This window comes from Pan paniscus, chromosome 15 (genome assembly GCF_029289425.2).
Source record: "Pan paniscus chromosome 15, NHGRI_mPanPan1-v2.0_pri, whole genome shotgun sequence".
In the NCBI taxonomy this organism is placed as follows: domain Eukaryota; kingdom Metazoa; phylum Chordata; class Mammalia; order Primates; family Hominidae; genus Pan; species Pan paniscus.
The window spans coordinates 56100382-56126468 of record NC_073264.2 but is presented as its reverse complement, the minus strand read 5'-3'; the positions used below and the strand labels follow the sequence as shown (position 1 = coordinate 56126468).

General features: G+C 38.3%; 1 protein-coding gene across 4 annotated transcripts in view; it reads left to right on the top strand.

Moving 5' to 3' along the window:
- Positions 1-26087, top strand: part of WDHD1 (WD repeat and HMG-box DNA binding protein 1) — an 85164-nt gene that overhangs the window by 22353 nt on the left and 36724 nt on the right. For all 4 annotated transcript variants that reach the window (XM_034937586.3, XM_003831693.6, XM_034937587.1 and 1 more), the window contains 9 exons: positions 1631-1723; positions 2824-2930; positions 3172-3313; positions 7995-8202; positions 12314-12501; positions 14505-14689; positions 16338-16579; positions 18862-18999; positions 22030-22186. In XM_034937586.3, coding sequence (XP_034793477.1) covers positions 1631-1723; positions 2824-2930; positions 3172-3313; positions 7995-8202; positions 12314-12501; positions 14505-14689; positions 16338-16579; positions 18862-18999; positions 22030-22186 — 1460 coding nt within the window. The remainder of the gene's footprint in view (positions 1-1630; positions 1724-2823; positions 2931-3171; positions 3314-7994; positions 8203-12313; positions 12502-14504; positions 14690-16337; positions 16580-18861; positions 19000-22029; positions 22187-26087) is intronic.

The window sequence follows — 26087 nt, the reverse complement described above, 5'->3', positions numbered from 1 at the left end:
TCGAGACCAGCCTGGCCAACATGATAAGACCCCGTCTCTACTGAAAATACAAAAATTAGCCAGGCGTGGTGGTGTGCGCCTGTAGTCCCAGCTGCTCGGGAGGCTGAGACAGGAGAATTGCTTGAACCTGAGAGGCAGATGTTGCAGTGAGCCAAGATGGCACTACTTCTCTCCAGCCTGGGCAACTATATATATATATATATATATATATATATATATATATATAGTTTGTTTTTCTTTCTTTTGTATACATATATACACAATTGGCTTTTAAAACTATTTTTTCTTTCCTTTTTTTTTGAGACATGGTCTCACTCTGTTGCCCAGGCTGGAGTGCAGTGGCATGATCACGATTCACTGCAACCTCTGCCTCCTGGACTCAGTTCATCCTCCCACCTCAGCCCCCAACCCGAGTAGCTGGGTCTAGAGGCACGCGCCCACAATGGCTGGCTAATTTTTTTATTTTTTGTAGAGACAGGGTCTCATTATGTTGCTCAGGCTAGTCTCAAAACTCCTGAGCTCTAGTGATCTGCCTGTCTCAGCCTCCCAAAGTGCTGAGATTATAGGCCTGAGCTACCACACCCAGCCCATGTGAACTTTTAACAGTGTACATTCTAGATTAAAGTGATAATTGAGCTCAAGGAAATGTAGTATGTATTTTTTTTCTTTGCTTACAAAAAAACCTAATTTAAAAATTATTTAAAAGAAAGTTTTTATTATATGTTACTAATCCTTTTTTGGATAATCATGGAAAGAATACACAGTTTTATTTTTTCTACTAATCAGTTTCTTTAGAATAATGCATAAGAAGATACATTTCTTGTTTTTCAAGATATTTGAAGGATTCTGTCTTTATTTTCCTCAAACAAATGGGAGGAATTTTTATATCAGAAGGACCTAGATTCCTTAAGAAGTAGTATTGAAGGTCAGGCATGGTGTCTCACGCTGTAATCTCAGCACTTTGGGAGGCTGAGGCAGGAGGATCACTTGAGGCCAGAGTTCAGTATCAGCTTGAGCAACACAGTGAGACCCCATCTCTACAAAAAAACAGGAAAAAAATTAGTTGGGCTGTAGTCCTAGCTATTTGGGAGGCTGAAGCAGGAGGATCCTTTGACCCCAGGAGTTTGAGGCTCAGTAAACTATGATCACACCACTGCACTCCAGCCTGGGTGACAGAGCAAGACTGTCTCTTGGGGGAAAAAAAAGTAATCATATTAAAAGTACTAGTAATTACAAGTTCTCCATTTTTGGGGTGCAAGCAATAGAGTGATCACCTTTATTTTTTTCTCTTCCCATGACAAATTATCACCTATTTTTTGCTTATTGAAGTTTTAAGTAATGTTCTGAGTTTCATTAGTTGCCAATTAAAATACAGATTTGTGCCTGGCACAGTGGTGTATGCCTGTAGTCCCAGCTACTTAGGAGGCTGAGCCAGGAAGATCCCTTGAACCCAGGAGTTAGAGACCAACCTGGGCAACATAGTGAGACACCGTCTCTTAAAAACAGAAACAATAAAAACTATTTTGCTTTTATGTCTTGTAAATATATCTGAATGAATTTTGTGCCTTTTTCCTTCTTCAAATTCAATTTAATGTAAACTTTTGTTTACGTTGTTTATCTTTTCTAATAGTTACTGGCAATTCCTGTGGAAAAATCTGTTAAGCTATATAGAAGAGAATCTTGGAGTCATCAATTTGATCTTTCAGATAATTTCATCTCTCAGGTAGGTTTTACAAAGTGACACTTTCAGTGGGCCGTAAGGAGCAGTTAATGCATAGTTTGCCTGAATACAGTTGCAGTTAAATATTATTGGAATGGAAAACAACTCCTGGCTGTTGTATGTGGTCCATCTTCTAACAGCTCATCCTTTCTTCATTTGATCAATAACTGGATACTAAATAGGTCTTTGTTATAAGAAGTCAGATTTAACCCTTACATAGTATTAGAACAAGTTGTTCTAAAATGATCAGTAGTTAGCCTTTATTGTTAAGTGAGTTTCACTGAGACTTGTGATCATGGACTCTGAAATTTTAGAGGAAGAAAGGTTGTTGGTCTGTTTTCTCTGTCTCTTACATGCGTAGATATTTACAGTTAAGGAAACATAAGCCCAGTAGGTCAGCAATGGCTTACTAAAGTTCACTTCACTTACTAGTTTTCTTCATCTTGATTGTGAATGCTAAGAGGATGTCTTGAATTGTCTCTCTTTCTAGGATAATAACATTTTTTAGGTTTTGCTTTGAAAATTGTGCCAGTGGCTGGGCACAGTGGCTCATGCCTGTAATCCCAGCACTTTGAGAGGCTGAGGCAGGAGGATTGCTTGAGGCCAGGAATCCGAAACCAACCTGGGCAACAAAAGAAGACTCCATCTCTACAAAAAATACTAAAAAATTAGCCATGTGTGGTGGTGCATGCCCGTAGCCCTAGCTACCTGGGAGGCTGAGGCAGGAGGATTGCTTGAGCTTCAGAGTTGAAAGTTGCAGTGAGTAATGATGGTGCCACTGCACTGCAGCCTAGGTGGCAGAGCAAGACCCTGACTCTAAAAATAAAATAAAATTGTGCCAGTATAATTTTTTTCATGATAAAGTAATAGCTGGTAGTGATACTTGAATGTTATTGAAAAGTGAGGTTAGAAAATAAGCAAACTTTGTCTTGTATCGAATATAATTAGAAATAATATAGAACAGGGATATAAAAATTTGAATTTGGTTGATTGCCCTCCAAATTCTTGAAAAAAAATGAAAAGAAAATTGAATTTGGTAATAAAATGAGTATTTAGTTTGAAATTTTACAAAATCATTATTTATTAACTGTTTTTCTTTACAGACCCTCAATATAGTAACCTGGTCTCCCTGTGGGCAATATTTAGCTGCAGGTAGTATTAATGGTCTAATCATAGTTTGGAATGTGGAAACCAAAGACTGCATGGAAAGGTATGATTTAGTGTATCTTTTGTCTCTTCTTTGCTCATCTCTATTAGTTTTGTATTGGTTTTATTTTGAAACATTTCAAATTTGCCATCAGATTGTCAGAATGAAAATATAATTAAATTTATATTATTTATAAATTATTGTCAAAAGTCATTTATTCTTTCCTAACTAAAATTTACCTAAAGAAATGTACAATTTATATTTTTCTTGACAGTATTTTTAGAACCTACTTTTTAATTTTTAGGGTGAAACATGAGAAAGGTTATGCAATTTGTGGTCTGGCATGGCATCCTACTTGTGGTCGAATATCGTATACTGATGCGGAAGGAAATCTAGGGCTTCTAGAGAATGTTTGTGACCCCAGTGGAAAGACATCAAGCAGTAAGGTAAAAGGGAGTATGGTACAACAGTTTCTTCAAAATGTTTCTGTGATCATATGGATTTGGAAGACACCACAAACTGCCTTACTTTCTTGGAAAATTACCTTTCATGTTACTATAGTAGATGCTGAGTAGTAATCTATAGTAAGAAAACTTCTTACTTGTTCAACCTGATGTCTCCCAAGTGTATTTTACTAAGAAACTTTTTTCTCTCCATATAATGCCTTTCCAAGGAATACCTTTCATTAAATACTATTTTGTATCAGGTCTCAGTTTGGCCTGCAAACTGTTTCTACTCTGAATTAGCCTTAACTCTTAGAACTACCTATACACCTCCTCTGCTTAGTCAAACAGCTTTACTGAGCAACTTTAAACAGGCACCTTGTTTTATACCTTCTTGCTTTTGTTCATTATTCACCCTGCCTGGCAGATGTACCTATTTATATTCAAGTCTTAGTTTAGACTTCTGGTTACAGATTGCAGACTTAATACATGCATTTATAGCTGTCCCTCCTGAAACCCCCACAAAAACTATACTAAAGGCATTTTCTTAAATGCATAATCCCATAAGGTTAAAGAAGTCAGTTGAAGGGATGATTATAAAAATAATTTTGAGCTCTGCTGCAGTGACTCACACCTGTAATCCCAACACTTTGGGAGGATTGCTTGAGCCCAGGAGTTTGAGATCAGCCTGGGCAACATGGTGGGACCCCATCTCTACAAAAAATTAAAAAATAAAAATTAGGCAAGTGTGGTGGTGTGTGCCTGTAGTTTCATGCTCCTACTCAGAAGGCTGAGGTGGGAGGATCACTAGAGCCCAGGAGGTTGAGGCTACAGCAAGCCGTGATTGTGCCACTGCACTCCAGCCTGGATGACAGTGATACCCCATCTAAAAAATAAAAATAAAAAAGTGGAGGCTAGAAAATAGAAGGATGATGAGAAACTCACTTCAGCTTCTCAAAAAGTTGAATTCTAAAACTGTAGTTTCTGGAAGTTGAGGTGCTACTCAGTTTGCCTCACTGAATCCCCAGAGATTCAGAATTTGGTAGTACTAGGTGCTTCTAGAAGTGGGGCTGAAAGCAGGAGAGGTGATTTAATAAGCACATAGAGTGTTCTAGTCTCAACATCTGTGTTCAAAGCTGGGTACCTGCCCTCCCCCATCTTCACATGCATTCTGGCAGAATGTTGGAGATTTGTTTTTTTAGAAAAGATGAAATAGACTGTCCTTGGTCTAGGGACACTGGTTACAGTTGAGTGGTCTTGGGTAAGGGGGAAATACTGTACTGAAAACAGAGGATTAAATGAAAGATTAGATACTTGAATGTTGAAATGACCATCTCACTTCTACTAGGTTCCCAGAACATTGTCAGCCATTCTTATGCGTTTCAGGCAGGAGATTGGAAAAATCATCTTTGGGGAATTTGTCTAAGAGAAAAGACGTAAAGAGAGAGTTTCTTAACTCCAGGGAAAACAAAAAGTTGTAAAAGAAAGGAACAGTGATCATAATATACTGTATGTGTAAAAAGATAGGAATAATGCCAACCACTTGGGGTTATTGGGAGGATTAAGTGAATTATGTATAGTTAGAACAGTGTCTAGCACACTTCATAAGTTTGGCATACTTTATAAGTGTTGGCTATTATTTTTATTATTCAGCCATGAATAGCATTTACATGATCTTAATAACCTAAATACTGTATATTGATTGAACCACAAGGAGGATATATCTATCTATATTGGGAGAATTGGGGTCGGAGAGTAGTGTACATGCAAGCATGGCGGTTGGGGTGGTTGTGAAAGGGTACCAGATCCTCATCTGCCATAGATGGAAGTTAATAGGATCTGTTAAACACAATGATTAAAAGTGAAAAAAAAAATTCTATTAGAATATGATTTACAGGTATGGAAGAAGTAGCAAAGAAACAACTAAAAGAGCTGGAAGGATTTATTCTGTAGAGAAGTAAGTTGGGGCTGTGGAGAGGACTGTTTTCATAGCACGCCTTGTAAAACTGCCCAACTAATATATATGCATGTGTAACATTGGTAAAAACAAAAAGTGAATTAAGAAAAAAAATTTTGGCTGGGCACGGTGGCTCACGGCTGTAATCCCAGCACTTTGGGAGGCCGAGGCCGGTGGATCACCTGAGGTCAGGAGTTCAAGACCAGCCTGGCCAACATGACGAAACCCCGTCTCTACTAAAAATACAAAAATTAGCTGGGCTAATTTCACATCTGTGAACATTTTATCGCCTTCATCATAAATATGAGGCACAGTCCTCCATTAAAAATTTTTTTTTCTTTGAGGCAAAGTCTTCTGTTGCCCAGGCTGGAGTGCAATGGTGGCTCCCTGCAACCTCCGCCTCCTGGGTTGAAGCGATTCTCCTGCCTCAGCCTCCCAAGTAGCTAGGATAACAGGCACCCACCACCACGCCCCGCTAATTTTTTGTATTTTTAGTAGAGACGGGGTTTCACCATGTTAGCCAGGCTGGTCTTGAATTCCTGACCTCAGGTGATCCACCCACCGCAGCCTCCCAAAGTGCTAGGGTTACAGACATGGGCCACCGTGCCTGGCCTCCCCCTTTTTTTTTTTTTTGAGATGGAGTTCCGCTCTTGTTGCCCAAGCTGGAGTGCAATGGCGTGATCTCGGCTCACTGCAACCTCTGCTTCCCGGGTTCAAGTGATTCTCCTGCCTCAGCCTCCAGAGTAGCTGGGATTACAGGCTTGTGCCACCACGCCTGGCTAATTTTTGCATTTTTAGTAGAGACGGGGTTTCACTATGTTAGCCAGGATGGTCTCGATCTCCTGACCTCGTGATCTGCCCACCTCGGCCTCCCAAAGTGCTGGGATTACAGGCATGAGACACCACGCCCGGCCTCCCCATTTTTTTAAATTAGAAAATCTAAAAACAATTTTTTGTCAGCTTGAGTACACAAACTTTTAGGACTATAAATGGAATGGTTGAATATCTTCTTATAGCACTTAGTTATTAATTTACTCATATCAAGTATTTTTCAATGTATGGATTTAGAAACACTTTTTCATCTCATTTTATTAAACATCAGTTTTCAGAGCACAGTTATGTTTACTTCCATTTAAAAGGTTTATGAGGGTCTGGGTACGGTGGCTAACGCCTACAATCCCAGAACTTTTGGAGGCCGAGGTGGGTTTATCACCTGAGGTCAGGAGTTCAAGAATAGCCTGGCCAACATGGGGAAACCCCGTCTCTACTGAAAATACAAAAATTAGCCAGGTGTGGTTGTGTAGGCCTGTAAACCCAGGTACTCAGGAAGCTGAGGCAGGAAAATCACTTGAGCCTGGGAGATGGAGTTTGCAGTGAGCCAAGATCACGCCACTGCACTCCAGCCTGGGTGACAGGGTGAGACTCTGTGTCAAAAAAAAAAAAAAAAAGGCTGGGCGCTGTGGCTCACGCCTGTAATCCCAGCACTTTGGGAGTCTGAGGCGGGTGGATCACGAGGTCAAGAGATCAAGACCATCCTGGCCAACATGGTGAAACCCCATCTCTACTAAAAATACAAAAATTAGCTGGGCATGGTGGCATGCTCCTGTAGTCCCAGCTACTTGGGAGACTGAGGCAGGAGAATCGCTTGAACCCAGGAGGCGGAGGTTGCAGTGAGCCGAGATCACGCCACTGCACTCCAGCCTGGCGACAGAGCGAGACTCCACTCTGTCAAAAAATAAATAAATGAAAATAAAAAGTTTATGATATAATACTTTTTAATCTGTTAATGGTGTTCTCATTAGACTTTTATACCAAACTATAAATTTCCATTGGCTTAACATTTGTAGTTTTTATGCATCCTATAGGAGTAACTTGGGATCTTTGCAGTGTATCTGCTTACCATTTCACTTTTTGAAATGATCTAAAAATTTATTTATTTTGAGACAGGGTCTCACTCTGTCACCCAGGCTGGAGTGCAGTGGTGAGATCATGGCTCACTGCAGCCCTGACCTTCCAGGTTCAGGTGACCCTCCTACCTCAGCCTCGCAGGTAGCTGGGACTGTAGACACATGCCACCATGCCTGGCTAATTTTTTGTGGAGATGAGGTTTCATCATGTTGTCCAGGCTGGTCTCGAACTCCTGAGCTCAAGGCATCCACCTGCTTCGGCTTCCCAAAGTGCTGAGATTACAGGTGTGAGCCACCATTCTGGGGCTTTATGTAGAATTTCTTTGCCTTCTTTGTTTTTCTATTGGTTCTATCACTTTATTTTTATAAGTATCAAAACACTAACTTTAACTGAGATAATATAAAGAAAATGTATCTTATGCAGTATTTTGCTCAAAATAAAAGTAAATGAGAGACTGTCTTACAATATGACAGACTTTATAGGGACTTTATCATATTAATATCACTTCTTTTCTAGGGAATGACTTCTGAGGAATAAAATCTTATTTTATATTTTCGCATATACAGTATTTGTTTACATGTCAGTCCCTATACTCCCATCCCATCCCCAGACTACAAGGCATTTGAAATAAGGACTGGGTCTTATTGTGTAAATATAAATACAATTCTCATAAATACATTTACTAATTATTCTTATCTGTTCAGTGAGTTTGCTGCTTGGTAGAATTTATAGGTGCATATTAAAAGTTTACCTTTTTTAGTAATTGAGTTTTTCTAAATCATTCACTTTTACTTTATAATTTGTATTAATTTGTTCAAGGTATCTAGCAGAGTGGAAAAGGATTATAATGATCTTTTTGATGGAGATGATATGAGTAATGCTGGTGATTTTCTAAATGACAATGCAGTTGAGATCCCTTCTTTTTCAAAAGGGATTATAAATGATGATGAGGATGATGAAGACCTCATGATGGCTTCAGGTCGTCCTAGACAGCGAAGTCACATCCTAGATGATGAAAACTCAGTTGGTAAGAATTTGACTTTGTGCATGTGATTACCCTGTTGATTAATACTTTAGATTTTTTATTAACACTATTAAAGTCATTATTGAATTTGTAGAATGTAGCTAAGTGGTGCTTAGAGGAAATTTTATAGCATTAAATGAGTTTGTTAAAAAAGGTTTCAAATCTATAATCCAAGCTTCTGCTATGGCAGACTAGAAAAAGAGAAAACTAAACCCCAAGCAAATAGAAGGAAGGAAATAATACAGAGCAAAATTCAACAAAATTGACAACAGAAAACCTATAGAGAAAGTCAATGAGACCAAAAGCTGGTTCTTTGAAAAGATCAATAAGGCCAGGCACGGTGGCTCACGTCTATAATCCCAGTACTTTGGGAGGCTGAAATGGGCAGATCACTTGAGGTCAGGAGTTCAAGACCAGCCTGGCCAACATGGTAAAACCCTGTCTCTACAAAAATACAAAAATTAGCTGGGTGTGGTGGCACGTGCCTGTAATCCCAGCTACTCAGGAGACTGAGGCAGGAAACTCACTTGAACCTAGGAGGTGGAGGTTGCAGTGAGCCGAGATCGCGTCAACTGCATGCCAGCGTGGGCAACAGAGCAAGACTCCATCTCCAAAGAAAAGAAAAGATCAATAAAATTAATAAATATCTATTGTGGTTGATCAATAAAGAGAAGATACAAATTACTAACATAGAGAATGAAAGAGAGGTGGGCCATCACTATAGATCTGTAGATTTGTGCTATCCAATATATAGTAGCCACTAGCCACATGTAGCTGTTGAGCACTTGAAATGTGGTTAGTTCAAATTGAGATATGTTATGAGTGCAACCGGATTTTTTTTTTTTTTTTTTTGAGGCGGAGTCTCACTCTGTCACCCAGGCTGGAGTGTGGTGGTGTGATTTTGGCTCACTGCAACCTCCGCCTCCTGGATTCAAGTGATTCTTGTGCCTCAGCCTCCTGAGTAGCTGGGATTACAGGCATGCGCCACCACGCCTGGCTAATTTTTGTATTTTTAGTGGAGATGGGGTTTCACCATGGAGTGCAACCAGATTTTGAAGACAGTATGAAAAAAAGAATGTAAAAATCTTGGGAAATTTTTTATATTGAGTACATGTTGAAATGATAATATGTATTTTAAATGCACTATATTATTAAGATTATGGCTGTTTCTTTTTACTCTTTAAACTTTAGAAATATTAGAAAATTTAAAATTACAGCTGTAACTCACATTATATGTCTGTATGGCAGTGCTACTATTAATATCAAAGGCATAATGGCAATATTATGAATAACTTTGTGCCCATAAATTTAACAACTTAAATGAAATAGACGAATTTTCTGAAAGACACAAAGTACCACTGCTAACTCAAGAAGTAATAGATAACCTGAATAGTATTGTATCTATTAAAGAAATTGAGATTGTAATTTAAAATCTTCAAATAGAGTGCTTATTGTAACAATTTACATGCTGCAATAACACTTGAACATTATCAAGTAAAATGCCAATGTTCAGTGCTATGTTGTGCTTTTTAAAGTCATATAGAGTTTATAGAACAGCAGTCCTCAAATGTTTTGGTCTCAGTAGCCTTTATACTCTAAAAAATTTTGAGGACCCTTCTGAGAGCATTTATTTATATAGAGTTACGGCTATCGTCATTTACATATTAGAAATTAAAATTCAGAAATTTAAAAATATTTATTCACTTAAAAATAACATTAATAAACTCATGTAAACATGAATAGTACTTTTTTATGAAAAACAAAAAAAAATTAGTGAGAAGCGTGGCATTGCAATCTTTGTAATGTCTGTCATAGAGGACAGCTGGATTCTCTCATCTACTTTTCTGGATTAAGTCTATTGCTATACATTGTTTTTGTTTGAAGTGTATAAAGAAAATTTGGCCTCAGATAAATATGTAATTTGAAAAGGGAGAAGTATTTTAAGAAATCTTTTAATAGCACATTCAATTAATTGTGGATATTCTTTGATGTTGCACCAAGACTCAGAAGATGATCGTTTCCTAAAGATTACTTGCAAAGTGTAATCTGAAAACTTCAGTGAACTCTTACGGCTCTGTTATGTTAAGATTCATTGGTCTGGCTGGGAATGGTGGCTCACACCTGTAATCCCAGCACTTTGGGAGGCCCAGGCAGGAGGATTGCTTGAGGCCAGGAGTTCAAGACCAGCCAGGGCAACATAGTGAGACCTCCTCTCTACAAAAAACTTTAAAAATTAGCCAGGTGTGGTGACGTGTGCCTGTAATCCCACCTACTTGGGAGGCTGAGGTAGGAGGATCTCTTGAGCCTGAGAGGTCGAGGCTGCAGTGAGCCATGATTGCAACAGTGGGCTCCAGGCAGGGTAACAGAACGAGACCCTGTCTCAGAAAAAAACAAAACAAAATCAAAAAATTCATTGGTCTGACTTGAATGTTGAATGGATTTTTTAAAATCATGTTTAATTTTGTAACATATGAATTGATAATATTGGTTCACTGAAGTTTATAGATCTTCTTTATACTGACACTTTTTATTATCTAATATAAATTATTTGTTTTTGTTTTTAATTAATTATATGTTGTTTTTAATTAATTAATTTTTGTTTTTAGAGATAGCATCTTGCCCTGTCACCTAGGCTGGAGTGCAGTGGTATCATCACACCTCACTATAACCTTGAACTCCTGGGCTTAAGCAGTTCTCCCACTCAGCCTTCCGGGTAGCTAGGACTACAGATGCATGCCACCATGCGCATCTAATTTTTTATTTTTTATAGAGATGGAATCTTGCTTTGTTGCTCAGGCTGGTCTTGAAATCCTGGCCTCAAGTGATATTCCCTCCCCAGCCTCCCAAAGTGCTGGAATTACAAGCGTGAGTCACAGCACCTGGCTGTAAATTATATCTGCTATTGTTGTTACCAATCTCATCAGTAGTTTCTAAGTATTAGAAAGTTGTGAAGCTCATAATGGCAAATAGAAGCTTTCCAATATCTTAATTTTTAATTGAAAGCTCAAATTTCTTGTTTTTATTTTTTGAAAGGGAGTTTTGCTCTGTCACCCAGCCTAGAGTGCAGTGGCACGATCTCGGTTCACTGCAACCTCTGCCCTCTGGGTACAAGTGATTCTCCTGCCTCAGCCTCCGGAGTAGCTGGGATTATAGGTGCCCACGACCATGCCCGGCTAATTTTTGTATTTTAGTAGAGACGGGGTTTCACTATGTAGGTCAATCTGGTCTCGGACTCCTGACCTCAAATGATCTACCCACCTTGGCCTCCCAAAGTGCTGGGATTACAGGCCTGAGCCACTGTGCCCAGCTCTTTTTTTTGAGACAGAGTCTCCCGGGTTCAAGCGATTCTCCTGTCTCAGCCTCCCGAGTAGATGGGATTACAGGCATGTGCCGCCATGCCTGGCTAATTTTTGTATTTTCAGTAGAGACAGGGTTTCACCATGTTGGCCAGGCTGGTCAACGTGGAACTCCCGACCTTAAGTGATCTGCCTGCCTCGGCCTCGCAAAGTGCTGGGATTACAGGTGTGAGCCACCGTGCCTGGCCTGAAAGCTCAAATGTTATCATTGGCAACAAATTCTGCCAGTTATTTTTTCTTAATTGATAGGCTCACTTCATTCATTTACAAGAAAATGTTTGCCAAAGATCCATTTCTGCATAACCATAGTTTATCTGGCATGTGTTTTTTAAGTAAAAGTAGTGTTGTATGAAAAAAAATCACTTAGTTCAGCTTACAACTCAAACAATTGCATAAGTGCTTTTTTTCAAGACAACCATCACACTTCTCATTTTAGCACACAGAACTTTAAAAAAAAATCTGTGTAAGCGTCAAGATTTAATAAAATTAATATTTTTACTGCAAGTGAGTATTGGTTAACAATGCAGTAACGACTAATACAGTTAGGTGCCACTGCCTTGATTGGTGCCAAGGCACCAGGAATTTTACCCACCATTGCTTTTGCACCATCACTGCATCTCTTTAACACAGTGAAAGAGGCAAATAGCATGTCAGTGTCATTGCATATGAATGAAAAAGTTACTAGATTCCATAATGCTTTCCTTTTTCCAAATCATTGGTATTCGTGATTCCCTTAATTATGATCCTTTGTGTTGTAGATATTTCAATGCTAAAAACTGGTTCTAGTCTTCTCAAAGAGGAGGAGGAAGATGGTCAAGAAGGCAGCATTCACAATCTACCACTTGTAACATCCCAAAGGCCATTTTATGATGGACCCATGCCAACTCCCCGGCAAAAGCCATTTCAGTCAGGTTCTACACCGTTGCATCTCACTCACAGATTCATGGTAAGACTTGGATCTACACTTAACTTCTTAGTAGGTTTTCAGCACTTTTTTCTTACTATAGTTAATTTTTTTGGATAAAACATATTTTTTAAAACTTTGATTAAGTAGCCTGGAGCACTTTGGTTGATTACAGTTTTGTGGTTGGTTTATTTTATGGTTAGCTCACAGTTTTAATCTTGTTTCAACCTTACTGAAAATGATGTTAAATAAAATTCTGCTTTCCAAAATGACATTAAATGAACATAAGTAAATATTACTATATTGCAATATTTCTTGGCAATACTTTCAAACCTTATTCTTCATGGTCATTGTTACATAGAAGATTATACTGACTCCAAAACACTAGTAAGGAGGTGCTTTCTTAGAAGGCAACTACTAGTATAATATATTAGAAGGTGGCAAGTACTATGGGGGGAAAAGTCTGCCCCTTTTCCTCACTCCACCACCCACCAGAATGTAAGCTACACAAGGATAAAGATTTTTGTTTTGTTTACTGATATGTTCTTAGGATTTGGAACAAGGTATGATACAGTACACATTAAATATATATTTCATGAATAGACAAAATGAATATATTGGCTTTTTGCCTTAGATTTGAGTTCTTTTTTTTTTTTTTGAGACGGAGTCTCGCTCTGTTGCCCAGGCTGGAGTGCAGTGGCACAATCTCTGCTCACTGCAAGCTCCGCCTCCCAGGTTCACGCCATTCTCCTGCCTCAGCCTCCCGAGTAGCTGGGACTACAGGTGCCCACCACCATGCCCAGCTAATTTTTGTATTTTTAGTAGAGATGGGATTTCACCATGTTAGACAGGATGGTCTCGATCTCCTGACCTCGTGATCCGCCCTCCTCGACCTCCCAAAGTGCTGGGATTACAGGCGTGGGCCACCGCGCCTGGCCTGAGTTCTTAAAAAGTTTAGTTTTTCTGTGTTGGTTATATGATGTTTTCCATTCTGAGGATTTTGCCTTTTTAAAAGTATAGGCCTGGCATAAATTTGAAGAGTATAGGCCTGGCATAAATTTTTATGTAAAGATTAAGGGTGGTGCTTAATATTAATAAAACTTTTTATTGCTATCAGTAGTCATCAAGTCATAGGTCTTAATTTTTTTATTAGTGTCAATATTTTATTTATAGTTATGTTAAATAAAATATTGGCACTAATTTTATTAGAAACTCTAGGGCCTAGTGTGAGCCTATAATGGACATCAGTGGAAGATAAGTTTTCCAAGTGGTATCAATTTATGTTGCCTCTGCCGGGCGTGGTGGCTCACGCCTATAATCCCAGCACTTTGGGAGGCCAAGGTGGGTTGGTCACTTGAGGATAGGAGTTGGAGACCAGCCTGGCCAACATGGTGAAACACCCTATCTCTACTAAAAAAATACAGAAATTAGCTGGACCTGGTGGCATGCACCTGTAACCACAGCTACACAGGAGGCTGAGGGAGGAGAATCACTTGAATCCAGGAGGCAGAGGTTGCGGTGAGCCGAGATCATGCCACTGCACTCCAGCTTGGGTGACAGAGCAAAACTCTGTCTCCAAAAAAAAAAAAAAAAATTATGTTTTCTTAAAATGTATGTATTTATTTTATCGTAGAATAGTTATGAAAAAAGTCTGTTGTTATTTGCATCCATATTTGTAAGAAAACTCAATTTTTGAAATGTTTCTTTTGAGGAATTTAATGGTTTGGTTGTTCAAAGGACAACTGTAATGTGCTTTTAAAGTAACAGTCATGTAATTTATTTTTAAATATTATTAAATACTCTATTTGCTAATTAATAAGTATATATGTATCTTATTCTCACCAAGGAAATAATAAGTAATTGTAGCTCTGGTATTATGACTCCTGTCAGAAACTATTTAGAGATAGATGAGATGTAGTAACTCCCAAAACCTAAATCTTAATACAAATTTAATTATAATATTTGTTAATTTGTACTACTGTGGCTTACTGATTCTAGGAGCTTCAGTTTTTCTCAGACTTATATTTAATCTTACCTGTTTGTAGGTGTGGAACTCTATTGGAATTATTCGCTGCTATAATGATGAGCAAGACAATGCCATAGATGTGGAGTTCCATGATACCTCCATACACCATGCAACACACTTATCAAACACTTTGAATTATACAATAGCAGATCTTTCCCACGAAGCTATTTTGTTGGCATGTGAAAGCACTGATGAACTAGCAAGGTAAACTCAAGATTATTAGGAAGAATTTGGCACTGTTGAACTGTTAGATACAGTTGTTGAAATTAAAGACAAAAAGTTAATAAAACAAAATTTATTTTTTGTAATATGAAATTTCAGAAGAGTTTGGTACAAACACCAGCACACCCAAAATACCTCAGAACATATGTCTGTTTTTGCCGTAATGATTCCCTCATTACATGCTCTAACTACATAGCAAAATGACATGGCATGGTTAGTAATGCAAGAGATGGGATTTTTTTTTTACATTGTTAAGTGCTTTTTTTTTTTTTACTATTATAAGAGTAATATACATTCATTGTAAAGAAAAAAAAACCAGTATACAGTATAGAAGTTTCGGAAAATGAAAACTCCTCCCAGAATTCTACTCTCAGATATAACTGCTATTTACAATTTGATATGTATCCTTCCAGATTTCTTTCTATTTGAACTTCCCTTATTTTAATTTACTTTATTGAGATGTAATTTATTTACAATAAAATCCACCCATTTGATGAGTTGACAAAGGTGTATATACACAGATAACCCCTACCACAATCAAAATACAGAATGTTCTTTATCACCCAAAAATGTTTTCTTATATCCCTTTGCAGTTAGTTCAACCCTAGCCTTGGCCAACTATTAGTCTAGATTTTTGTCACTACGTCTTTATCACCCAAAAATGTTTTCTTATATCCCTTTGCAGTTAATTCAACCTAAGCCTTGGCCAACTATTAATCTACATTTTTGTCATGATGGATTAAATTTAAAATCTCTCTTCGAGAAAGGAAAAAAAAAACCGGAAAAACAAACCAAAAAATGTACTAGTCACCCGTTTGCTTTTTCTACTTAATATTTTTTGGATGTTTACATGTTTTGATAAGTAGGTAGGTAAATAAATAGGTAGATAGATGTCAAGAAAAAAATTATGATGGGAAAGCAATAGGTGCAGAATGTTTTTCTTTTCAAAAGAAAAGAAAATATTTTTTCAGCTTTTTGTTAATCAAGAGATTGCCCTCTCTTGATCCCTTCTTCAGCTGATTATAGTACTGATACACTTCATGGATTTTACTATCTTCTATGTGATTTGAAATTTGTATCCTTCAGGCTGGGCATGGTGGCTCACGCCTGTAATCCCGGCACTTTGGGAGGCCAAGGCGGACAGATGACCTGAGCTCAAGAGTTTGAGACCAGCCTGACCAACATGGTGAAACTGCGTCTCTACTAAAAATGCAAAAATTAACCAGGTGCAGTGGCACCCACCTGTAGTCCCAGCTACTCGGGAGGCTGAGGCAAGAGACAGGAGAATTGCTTGAACCTGGGAGGCGGAGGTTGCAGTGAGCAGAGATCACGCCACTGTACTCCAGCCTGGGTGACAGAGCAAAACTCCATTTCAAAAAAAAAGAATTTGTATTTAATAATAACTTACATATATGTATGTGCAAAGAAAAAAGGCTGGAAAGATATCAATATAGTTCATTTTAAGGGTATTTCATAATTACTTTTTTAAAGCAACTTTTTATACTAGTGTATAATAGTAAGTAAACTATTTGGTTTTGTTGTTGAATATCATGATTGCTTTTATATATATATATATATATGTAAATATCATATGAAAGTTTGATTGTTTCTGTCTTGTTGTAATTTTTAGCAAGCTTCACTGCCTGCACTTTAGTTCTTGGGATTCAAGCAAAGAGTGGATAATAGACTTGCCTCAGAATGAGGATATTGAAGCCATATGTCTCGGTCAAGGATGGGCTGCTGCTGCTACTAGTGCCCTGCTTCTTCGATTTTTTACTATTGGAGGGGTTCAAAAAGAGGTATTCAGCCTTGCTGGACCTGTGGTGTCAATGGCAGGACATGGAGAACAGCTTTTCATTGTTTATCACAGAGGTAGATTTTTTTCAGTCTTTTATGACTTGAAGTAAAATGGAAATTACTTGAGCTTTTTTGCTGTTTTTGTTACTCTTTTTGTCTTGGATTATATACTTCCTTTTGAATCAGTGTAATCTTTAAATGTAGATAATTTTGTTGTGTTGACTAGCAGCAATGAAAATGAAAATGTTTCTTAATAGAACTATATTATAGAGAGAATTCCAAGGTGGAATTTGGTTAATTACTTCCATGTCTAAGTCTTACCATTTTGGCAAGCATGACCAGAGAACTTTCAGCGTTGAAATTCCACAAAAATAACTCCTAGTAGGAAGGGCCAAAACAACTCTGAATGTGACACTTTTTAAAAGCTGCTGCCTCCTTTTTCCTCCCCTCATGTCTTTCTTCAGTCCCTATCACTATGCTAAGACTGGTCTTATCAAGGGAACTGATAATCTCTGTGCTTTTTAAAAAAATAATTCCATTGAAAATACCTTCTTCTCATGACTTCTGTGACATCATACTTTCAATATTTTTCCTCACTGGCAGCTCCCTTTTTACTTTTTTGTTGGCTCTACCTTTTAGCTGGAGTGTATCCCCTTTTTCTCTACTACTCTCTAGGTCAGGGTCTTTCAGTCTTTTTGTCTGCTTTGCCACAGTAAGAAATAGATTCATAGATTCTGGACCAGGTGTGGTGTGGTGTGGTGTGGTGGCTCACACCTGTAATCTCAGCACTTTGGGAGGCTGAGGCGGGAGAGATGCTTTAGCCCAGGAGTTCAATACAAGTCTGGATAGCAATAGCAAGCCCCTGTTTCTATTTTTAAAAGAAAAACAGAAGAAAAGAAATATATTCTATATAACTGTTCTATAAATATCTGCAAATGTAACTGAAATAAAAGTCTCCTGGACAATGTTTACTCTTTGATTTCAGTTTAAATTTTTTTATTTCATTTTTTAAAATGCTAGTTGCAAATTAAAATTGATTCCATGACTCATAGGTCAAAATATGCAGTTTGAGAAACCACCCTGGGGAATTTTATCATAATCCATGGCTTTAAATACATCTCAATGTCTATGACTTTTAAGTTGATAGCACCAACCCTACCCTCTCCTTGTGTCTCCAGACTTACACATCCAGTTGCCCACTTGAAATCTATTTAGAGTTTGGACAGACATTTCAGACTTAATTTGCTCACAATAAAAACTGATTTTTTTCCTTCCAAGCTTGCTTCTTATGTAGTTTCCCCATCTTAGTAAATGGCTTACTAACAATCTAGTGGCTGAAGCCAAAAATCTAAAAATTATCCTCGATTCTTCTCTTTCCATTTCCCCTGCATCAACTCCAACAGTAAAATTATATCATCATGTCAATTCTATGGAATAACACATTCTAAATTTGTCTCTTTTCATTTCTACTGCTAATACAACCTGGATGTCATCTCTTGGACTGTCATAGTAGCCTCCTAACTAGTCTTTTAGCTTCAGTTCTTGCCTTCCACAGTCCATTCTCCACAGAGCAGCCTAGGTGATCTTTTAAAAATATAGATCATGCTCCTCTTCTCAAATCCCTCTGACTTTCCTTCACTTTTAGAATCAAAGTCAAACTTCTGATAGCTGTCAAGGTGATCTACTGATCCCGTATAATCTGACCTTTGCCTGCCTCTCCAACCTCATCTCTTACCATTGTTTCTCATTACCATGTTCTGGCCGTACTGCCTCTTTGTGTTCTTCGAGCCCTCCATTCTTCCTACCTTAGGACTTTGCGTTAGCTGTTCCCTCCATCCACTTCCGTGTTCCTTCCCCTAATGTTTGCATGGCAGGCTCCAGCTTGCAGTTCATGTCTCAGCTTAAACTTTACTTTCTGAGAGGCTACTTCTGACTAACCAGTCTAACAAACCACTCTGACATTCTGTATCACATTATTTTAACTTTGTGATTTTTTTTTGTTCTTTTTGTGTTTTTTAATTTGTCTTCTACCTGAAATTTGAATTTAATAAGAGCAGTGACTTTGTTTATTGCTGTAGCCCTAGTATCTAGGCCAATGCTGGCGTGTAGTAAGCTCTCTGTAAATATGTCTTGAGTGAATAAATGCCCACTTATAAGGACTTTATGTGAAGAGTCCATGTAACATCTTACTGTGTTTCTAATACCTGAATGATGCCTCAGTTAGATGGGTTATTCATAAAAAGTAGTGCTAGTCAGTCTAGTAATTTACCACAAAATCAATTCACAGAAAATAATTTAGACTGCATTATAGTTGGATAACCTTTGATGCCTGATTTATATTTACATTTTCTCATTAGGTACAGGATTTGATGGGGATCAGTGCCTTGGAGTTCAACTGCTAGAGCTGGGGAAAAAGAAAAAACAAATTTTGCATGGTGACCCTCTTCCTCTTACAAGGAAATCCTACCTTGCATGGATTGGGTTTTCAGCTGAAGGCAAGATAAATTTGTTTAAAAAAAACAAGTATAATATAAAGTGTTAGATATTCTTCAAGAAGAAAATTATTTCATTGTTTTATTCCTAATTAATGTAAGAATAAATTATCTCTATTTTATGTTTTAAATTTCTATTTTAATATGTTGGCAGAACTGGGAGCTGCAATCTTTAGGCAAGGTAGCCATTGTTTTATGTATAAGATCTTGTTTTTATTTTTATGTTCTTTTAAGACAGGGTCTGGCTCTGTTGTCCAGGCTGGAGTGCAGTGGCATGATCTCGGCTCACTGCAACCTCCACCTCCTGGGCTTAAGCCATCTTCCTACCTCAGCCTCCTAAGTAGCTGGGACTACAGGCATGTGCCACCATGCCTAGCTAATTTTTGTATTTTTTGTAGAGACAGGGTTTTGCCATGTTGCCCAGGCTGGTCTCAAACTCCTAGGCGCAAGTGATCCACCCACCTTGGCCTCCTACAGTGCTGGGATTACAGGCGCGAGCCACTGCACCCGGCTAAGAGCTCTCTTCATGAGAATTCTCATTAGAAAACTTATAAAGAGGGAAATATATTTTTCTGAAAGTATTAAATAGCAAGGAGGTGATACAAATCAATAATAAGTTGTGTCTTTTCCAGCAGATCATACAGAAAACTTAGAATTTTCTAGAGCTTCACTGTTTACTACAATAACTAGTATGTGTGTCTGTTGAGCACTTGAAATATGGCTGAGATGTGCTTGTATGTGTAAAATACTCTGGATTTTGAAGACTTAGCATGAAAAAAAGATATAAAAATCAATTTTTTTACGTTGATTACATGTTAAATGATAATATTTGAGATATCTTCGATGAAATAAAATGTATTAACATTAACTTCATCCTTTTTTTCTTTAAAAAAAAATTTTTTTTGGCTGGGCATGGTGGCTTATGCCTATAATCCCAGCACTCTGGGAGGCCGAGGCAGGAGGATCACTTGAGCCCAGGAGTTCAAGACCAGACTGGGCAACATAGCGAGATCCCATCTCTATTTAAAAAAAATTTTTTTTTTTTTTAAGGAATAAATTAGGAGTCTTGCTCTGTTGCCCAGGCTGGAGTGCAATGATGCGATCTCGGCTTACTGCAACCTCTGCCTTCCGGGTTCCGGCAATTCTCCTGCTTCAGCCTTCTGAGTAGCTGGGATTACAGGCTTGCGTCACCACACTCGGCTAGTTTTTGTGTTTTTAATAGAGACAGGGTTTTACCATGCTGGCCAGGCTGGTCTTGAACTCCTGACCTCATGTGATCCACCCGCCTCGACCTCCTGAAGTGCTGGGATTACAGGCGTGAGCCACCGCCCCCAGCCTAAATTTTTTCACTTAACTTTTTTTTGTTTTTCAGATACATGGTATGTAGCCATTTTTTTTTTTAATGTGGCACTAGGAAATTAAAAATTACACTTGTGGCTCACATGATATTTCTTTTGGATAAGTGCTATTTTAGGCCAAATTCTAGAGGCTTATGACAGATGATTTGAAAGACACTGAGGAGTACCTTATTTTATTTTATTTGTTTTTGTGTTTGTGGTTTTTTTGACGCAGAGTCTCACTCTGTCACCCAGGCTGGACTGCAGTGATGTGACCTCAGGTCACTACAACCTCTGTCTTCTGGGTTCAAGTGATTCTCGTACCTCAGCCTCCCGAGTATCTGGGATTACAGGCACATGCCACCACGCCTGGCTAATTTTGTATTTTTAGTAGAGATGGGGTTTTGCCATGTTGGCTAGGCTGGTTTCGAACTCCTGGCATCAGGTGATCCACCTGCCTCAGCCTCTCAAAGTGCTGGGATTACAGGAGTGAGCCACTGCACCTGGCCCAGGAGTACCTTATTTTAAATCACCTGTCATCTCTGTCTCATGGGGACTTAAATATTTCTCTTTTTGGAGATTCATGTTCTTCATTTACATTGCTGGAAACTCCACTTTGTCTTCAAAATATGAACCATTTCTAAATGTGTTTTCTATTAGTCATTCAGGCTTTAATAATATGAACCATTGATAACTTCCATTTGTATAGATTTTTTTCTCCCAAGTACCAATTAGATCCAGACCCTGTGGAAACTAATGTTTGCAGAGTAAGGGGGGTGTGAAGCCACAGATAAGAAAAGGGATAATCAGGTAATTTGCCACAGATTTCCTGAGTTGGAAGCAGAATAGGTGGAAAACAAGAATGCTTCCCTGTTTTACGAGGTAAGAATTGCTTACCTAGTAGTTGGGGACAGAATAGTGACAAGGCCAACAAAAAGAAGAGAGAGGAAGAAGAGTACTAAAGATAAATTTCGTAAAGATCACCTTGTATCAGATTTTGGTCATTTTTCTAAATGTTTCTCAAGCGGGAGCCTTCTGATTCATGTTTAATTTTTTACTAAAATTGGCTTTAAAATTATTATCGGCCGGGCGCGGTGGCTCACGCTTGTAATCCCAGCACTTTGGGAGGCTGAGGCGGGTGGATCACAAGGTCAGGAGATTGAGACCATCCTGGCTAACATGGTGAAACCCCGTCTCTACTAAAAATACAAAAAAAAAATTAGCTGGGCGTGGTGGTGGGTGCCTGTAGTCCCAGCTGCTCGGGAGGCTGAGGCAGGAGAATGGCTTGAACCCGGAAGGCGGAGCTTGCAGTGGGCCAAGATCGCGACACTGCCCTCCAGCCTGGGTGCACAGCAAGACTCCATCTTGAAAAAAAAAATAATAATAATAAATAAATAAATAAATGAAATTATTATTATCTTCCAGCAGGTGGCATAGTTTTCACTGAAACTCAGTTTTTTCACTTTATTTGTGTAAATTTTAGTCATATCAAATCCAATGTTTTTTCTTTTTTTAGTTAGGTCTTACTTTATATGGTTAATGAAATTTTACGTAATAATCTTAGATTATTTGCTTCTGTTTTGTGTTTTGCTTTTGAAAGCAAAGTTGAATCCTTGGTATGTATAATATATTTGAAATAGGGTTCCTTTAACAACATGTAGCTATGTCTCCAAGTGATTTTTCTGTTGGTGTTTAGGTACCCCTTGTTACGTGGATTCAGAAGGAATTGTTCGAATGCTTAACAGAGGACTTGGTAATACGTGGACTCCTATATGTAATACAAGAGAGCACTGCAAAGGAAAATCTGATCACTACTGGGTGGTTGGTATCCATGAAAATCCCCAGCAACTAAGGTGGGCTATTAAAAGAAGTCTAAAGTTGACTCTTTTTTAAAAGTATTTTGAAATTCTTTTTATGAGGCCCTTTAAGTGTATTTGTCTTTTATCTTAGTCCAATTACTTGCTTTCCATAGTCACTAAATTAGGAATTTGTTCATATTCACTCTGAAGTTTTCAGTCACTTGCTTTACTTGAAACATGTTGAACAAAATAAAAATAATTAGGATGACTTTACCATCATTTCAGCCACATAGGGAGAGGAATTCTGATTAAACATGGCATTTCACCTTTTATTACTGTCTTTTATTTTAATAAAATAACAATAAATATAAAAGTTAAAGTGAAAATAAAACTGAATATATATTCCATTGAGAATTGAAATATACAATTAAGCTGCTTTTTGAGATGTTTTGCTTAATTATCGTAATAGGAGGAAGGACTAATAGAAGACGGAGTCTCGCTCTGTTGCCCAGGCTGGATTGTAGTGGCGTGATCTCAGCTCACTGCAAGCTCCGCCTCACGGGATCACACCATTCTCCTGCCTCAGCCTCCCCAGTAGCTGGGATTATAGGTGCGCACCACCACGCCTGGCTAATTTTTTTGTATTTTTAGTAGAGAGGGGGTTTCACCGTGTTAGCCAGGATGGTTTCGATCTCCTGACCTTGTGATCTGCCTGCCTCGGCCTCCCAAAGTGCTGGGATTACAGGCATGAGCCACCACGCCCAGCTGAATTTTTTTTGTGTGTGTGTGTGGAGTCTCACTCTGTCACCCAGGCTGGAGTACAGTGGCATGATCTCGGTTCACTACAACCTCCGCTTCGAGTTCAAGCTATTCTTCTACCTCAGCCTCCCCAGTAGCTGAGATTACATAGGCATGTGCCACCATGCCCAGCTAATTTTTGTATTTTTAGTAGAGACAGGGTTTCACCATGTTGGCCAGGCTGGTCTTGAACTCTTGACCTCAAGTGATCCACCTCAAGTGATCCACCCAAAGTACAGGCATGAGCCACCGTACCTGGTCCTGGACTAATAGTATTTTATATTGATCCGTGTGCACATTAAAGTTTGGGAAGTACTGCTGCTGGCATATGTATAAAATGATACATTGGCTGGGTGTGGCATGGGATTTCTTTTTGGGGTGATGAAAATGTTCAGAAATTAGTGTTGATAGATGCACAATTCTGTGAGTATACAAAAAACCACTGAATTATGTCTTTTTTTTTTTGAGACAGAGTCTCACTCTGTCACCCAGGCTGGAGCACAGTGGCCCGATTATGTCTCACTTCAGGCTCACTTCAGTGACATCCTGGGCTCAAGCGATCCTCCCACCTTAGCCTCCCAAGTAGCTGGGACTACAGGCACTCACCACCACACCCAGCTACTTTTTGTAGAGACAGGGTTTCACCATGTTGCCTAGGCTGGTCTCAAATTCCTGGGCTTAAGGGATCTTCCCGCCTCGGCCTCCCAAAGTGTTGGGATTACAGGCAGGAGCCACTGTGCCTGGCTGAATTGTATACTTACCATATGATGTGGCTGGTACATTCTCTGTGAACTCAATATTATGTGAATCATATCTTGACAAAGCTGTTAAAAAGGATGAGGACACTATATAATGATATAGAAAAATCTGCAAGATGTGTTAAGTGAAATAAATACCATTTGTGTAAAAGTGGGGAAAGAATAAGAATATGTAATTGTATTTGCTTTACATACGCAAAAGAATTCCTAGAAGAATGAAAAGGAAACTAACAATAATAGTTACCTCACGGAGAAAAATTCAGTGGATAGTATAGGAGACTTTTCTCTGTATTCATTTTTATACTTTTTGAGCATGTAAATTGAGCATGTAACTTTGAATTACTAGTTCAAAAGTTAAATAAATTGAATTTTTAAACAAAGCAGCAATTCAATAAACTAAATCAGATAAGGCCAGAAGTTAAGTTCAAGAAGACTTCTTAATTTGGCTACATGGAGGTTAACGGTGACTCTGATAAAAGTGATAAAATGTTAAATTCCAGATTGGGGTGGGCATGGGAGGTAAAGAAATGAAAGTAGAATATGTGGATAACTCTTATCAAGAAATTTGACTATTGGGCCAGGCGAGGTGGCTCACGCCTGTAATCCCAACACTTTGGGAGCCCAAGGCGGGAGGAATGCTGGAGGCCAGGAGTTTGAGACCAGCCTGGGCAACATAGTGAGACCCAGTTTCAACAAAAAAAAATTTTTTAATTACCCAGGCATGATGGCACGCACCTATAGTCTCTGCTACTTGAGAGGCTAAGAGGGGAGGATCACTTGAGCCCAGGAGGTTGAGGTTACAGTGAGTCATGATCACACCTCTGCACTCCTGTCTAGGCGACAGAGAACCTATCTCAAAAAAAAAGAACTTTGGTGTGAAGAGGAGCAAAGATTTGGGGTGGCACCTAAAGGAGGATAAAAAGTCTTTGAAGGGATTTTTTAGCTTAGGTGACTCTATAGCATTTTTGTAATCTTTTGGCAATAAATTTAGTAAAGAAGATAAGATTGATAATTTAAAAGAAGGAGCCAATGAAAGGAATGAAAAAAGAAAAAAAAGTAGTAGCTTTTAGATCACCTGTCTAAAATAGGAAAATAGACATTTCATCAGTTCTGGAAAGGGAAAAAAATAGGCACAAATGCAGATAGATTTGGTAGCCAAAAGGTAACAAATTCCTATCTTCTGTTTTTGGCTTCTGTTTTGTTGGCAGATCATGAAGCAGAATTCAGTTATTTCTGGAGACAGTGGTTGGCATTGTGGGATGTTTGAGAAGAAAAGACATATAGTCTGAGAGGATGCAAAATTGAATTAGTAGAGAACTACAGAGGAATTGGTGGTTATTTCTGTGTGTTTTGCCTTTACAGTTGTAATCACTGAATATTACATTCTAAATATTGACATATTTAGTATCAGAAGAAGTATATTCATTAACGGTTTTTTTTTTTTAGAGCCAGGGTATCACTCATTTGCCCATGCTGGAGTGCAGTAGTGCAGTCATAGCTCACTGCAGCCTTGAATTCCTGGGCTCAAGTGATCCTGGCACCTCAGTCTCCTGAGTAGGTAGAACTACAGGCACAGGCTACCACACCTGGCTAATTTTTAAAAATATTTTGTAAAGATGGGGTCTCACCATCTTGCCCAGATTGACCTCTGATTCCTGGCCTCAACTGATCCTCTTGCATCAGCCTTCCAAAGTGCTAGGATTATAGGTATAAGCCAGATGCCAAGCCACATTGACTATTTTTAGTAGTTCTTATAGTGTAGGTTGTTCTCAGTGATTTCTTGCATGTCCATTTTCAGGAATCTAGTTAGTTTAGTAATTTGAATTAAAGAATTCACAGTCTATCTTAATAGTAGGTTAAGGTTTGAACCTATGAGGATTTTTACTATTCTGCCTAATGCTTATTCAAGTAAGAATATTCATTTTGTTAGTGAATGTCATCATCTTAAAGAGGTATATGAAATTATTTATTTGCAATATATGAAATTAGTCATCTGCAATGAATAATTTTGCTTCTTCATTTCATTTAATATTACAAGTATTTCATCAATTGCAGTTTTCACACCCTTAGTAATTTATCCAGCTGGCTTTTTTTTTCTTACATGCTTTTTTTTTTTTTTCCACACAACTCTTTGGAACACATTTTTTACTTGCTTTTTATTTAAGATTCGTAAAGAATTTTAACTTGTTAAAAACTACGATAATTACAGCTGGTAACATTTAACTGTTATATTCAATAATGGATAAAGAAATAATGGACTCTAAATTACAGCTTTTACACTTAGAAGGATTTTAGAAACCGTCTATACTAGTAGCTCCTGACATTTTCAAATATAAGAGCCCTTTTTATTTATTTATTTAGAAACAGGGTCTCCTTACGTTATCCAGGCTGGACTTGAA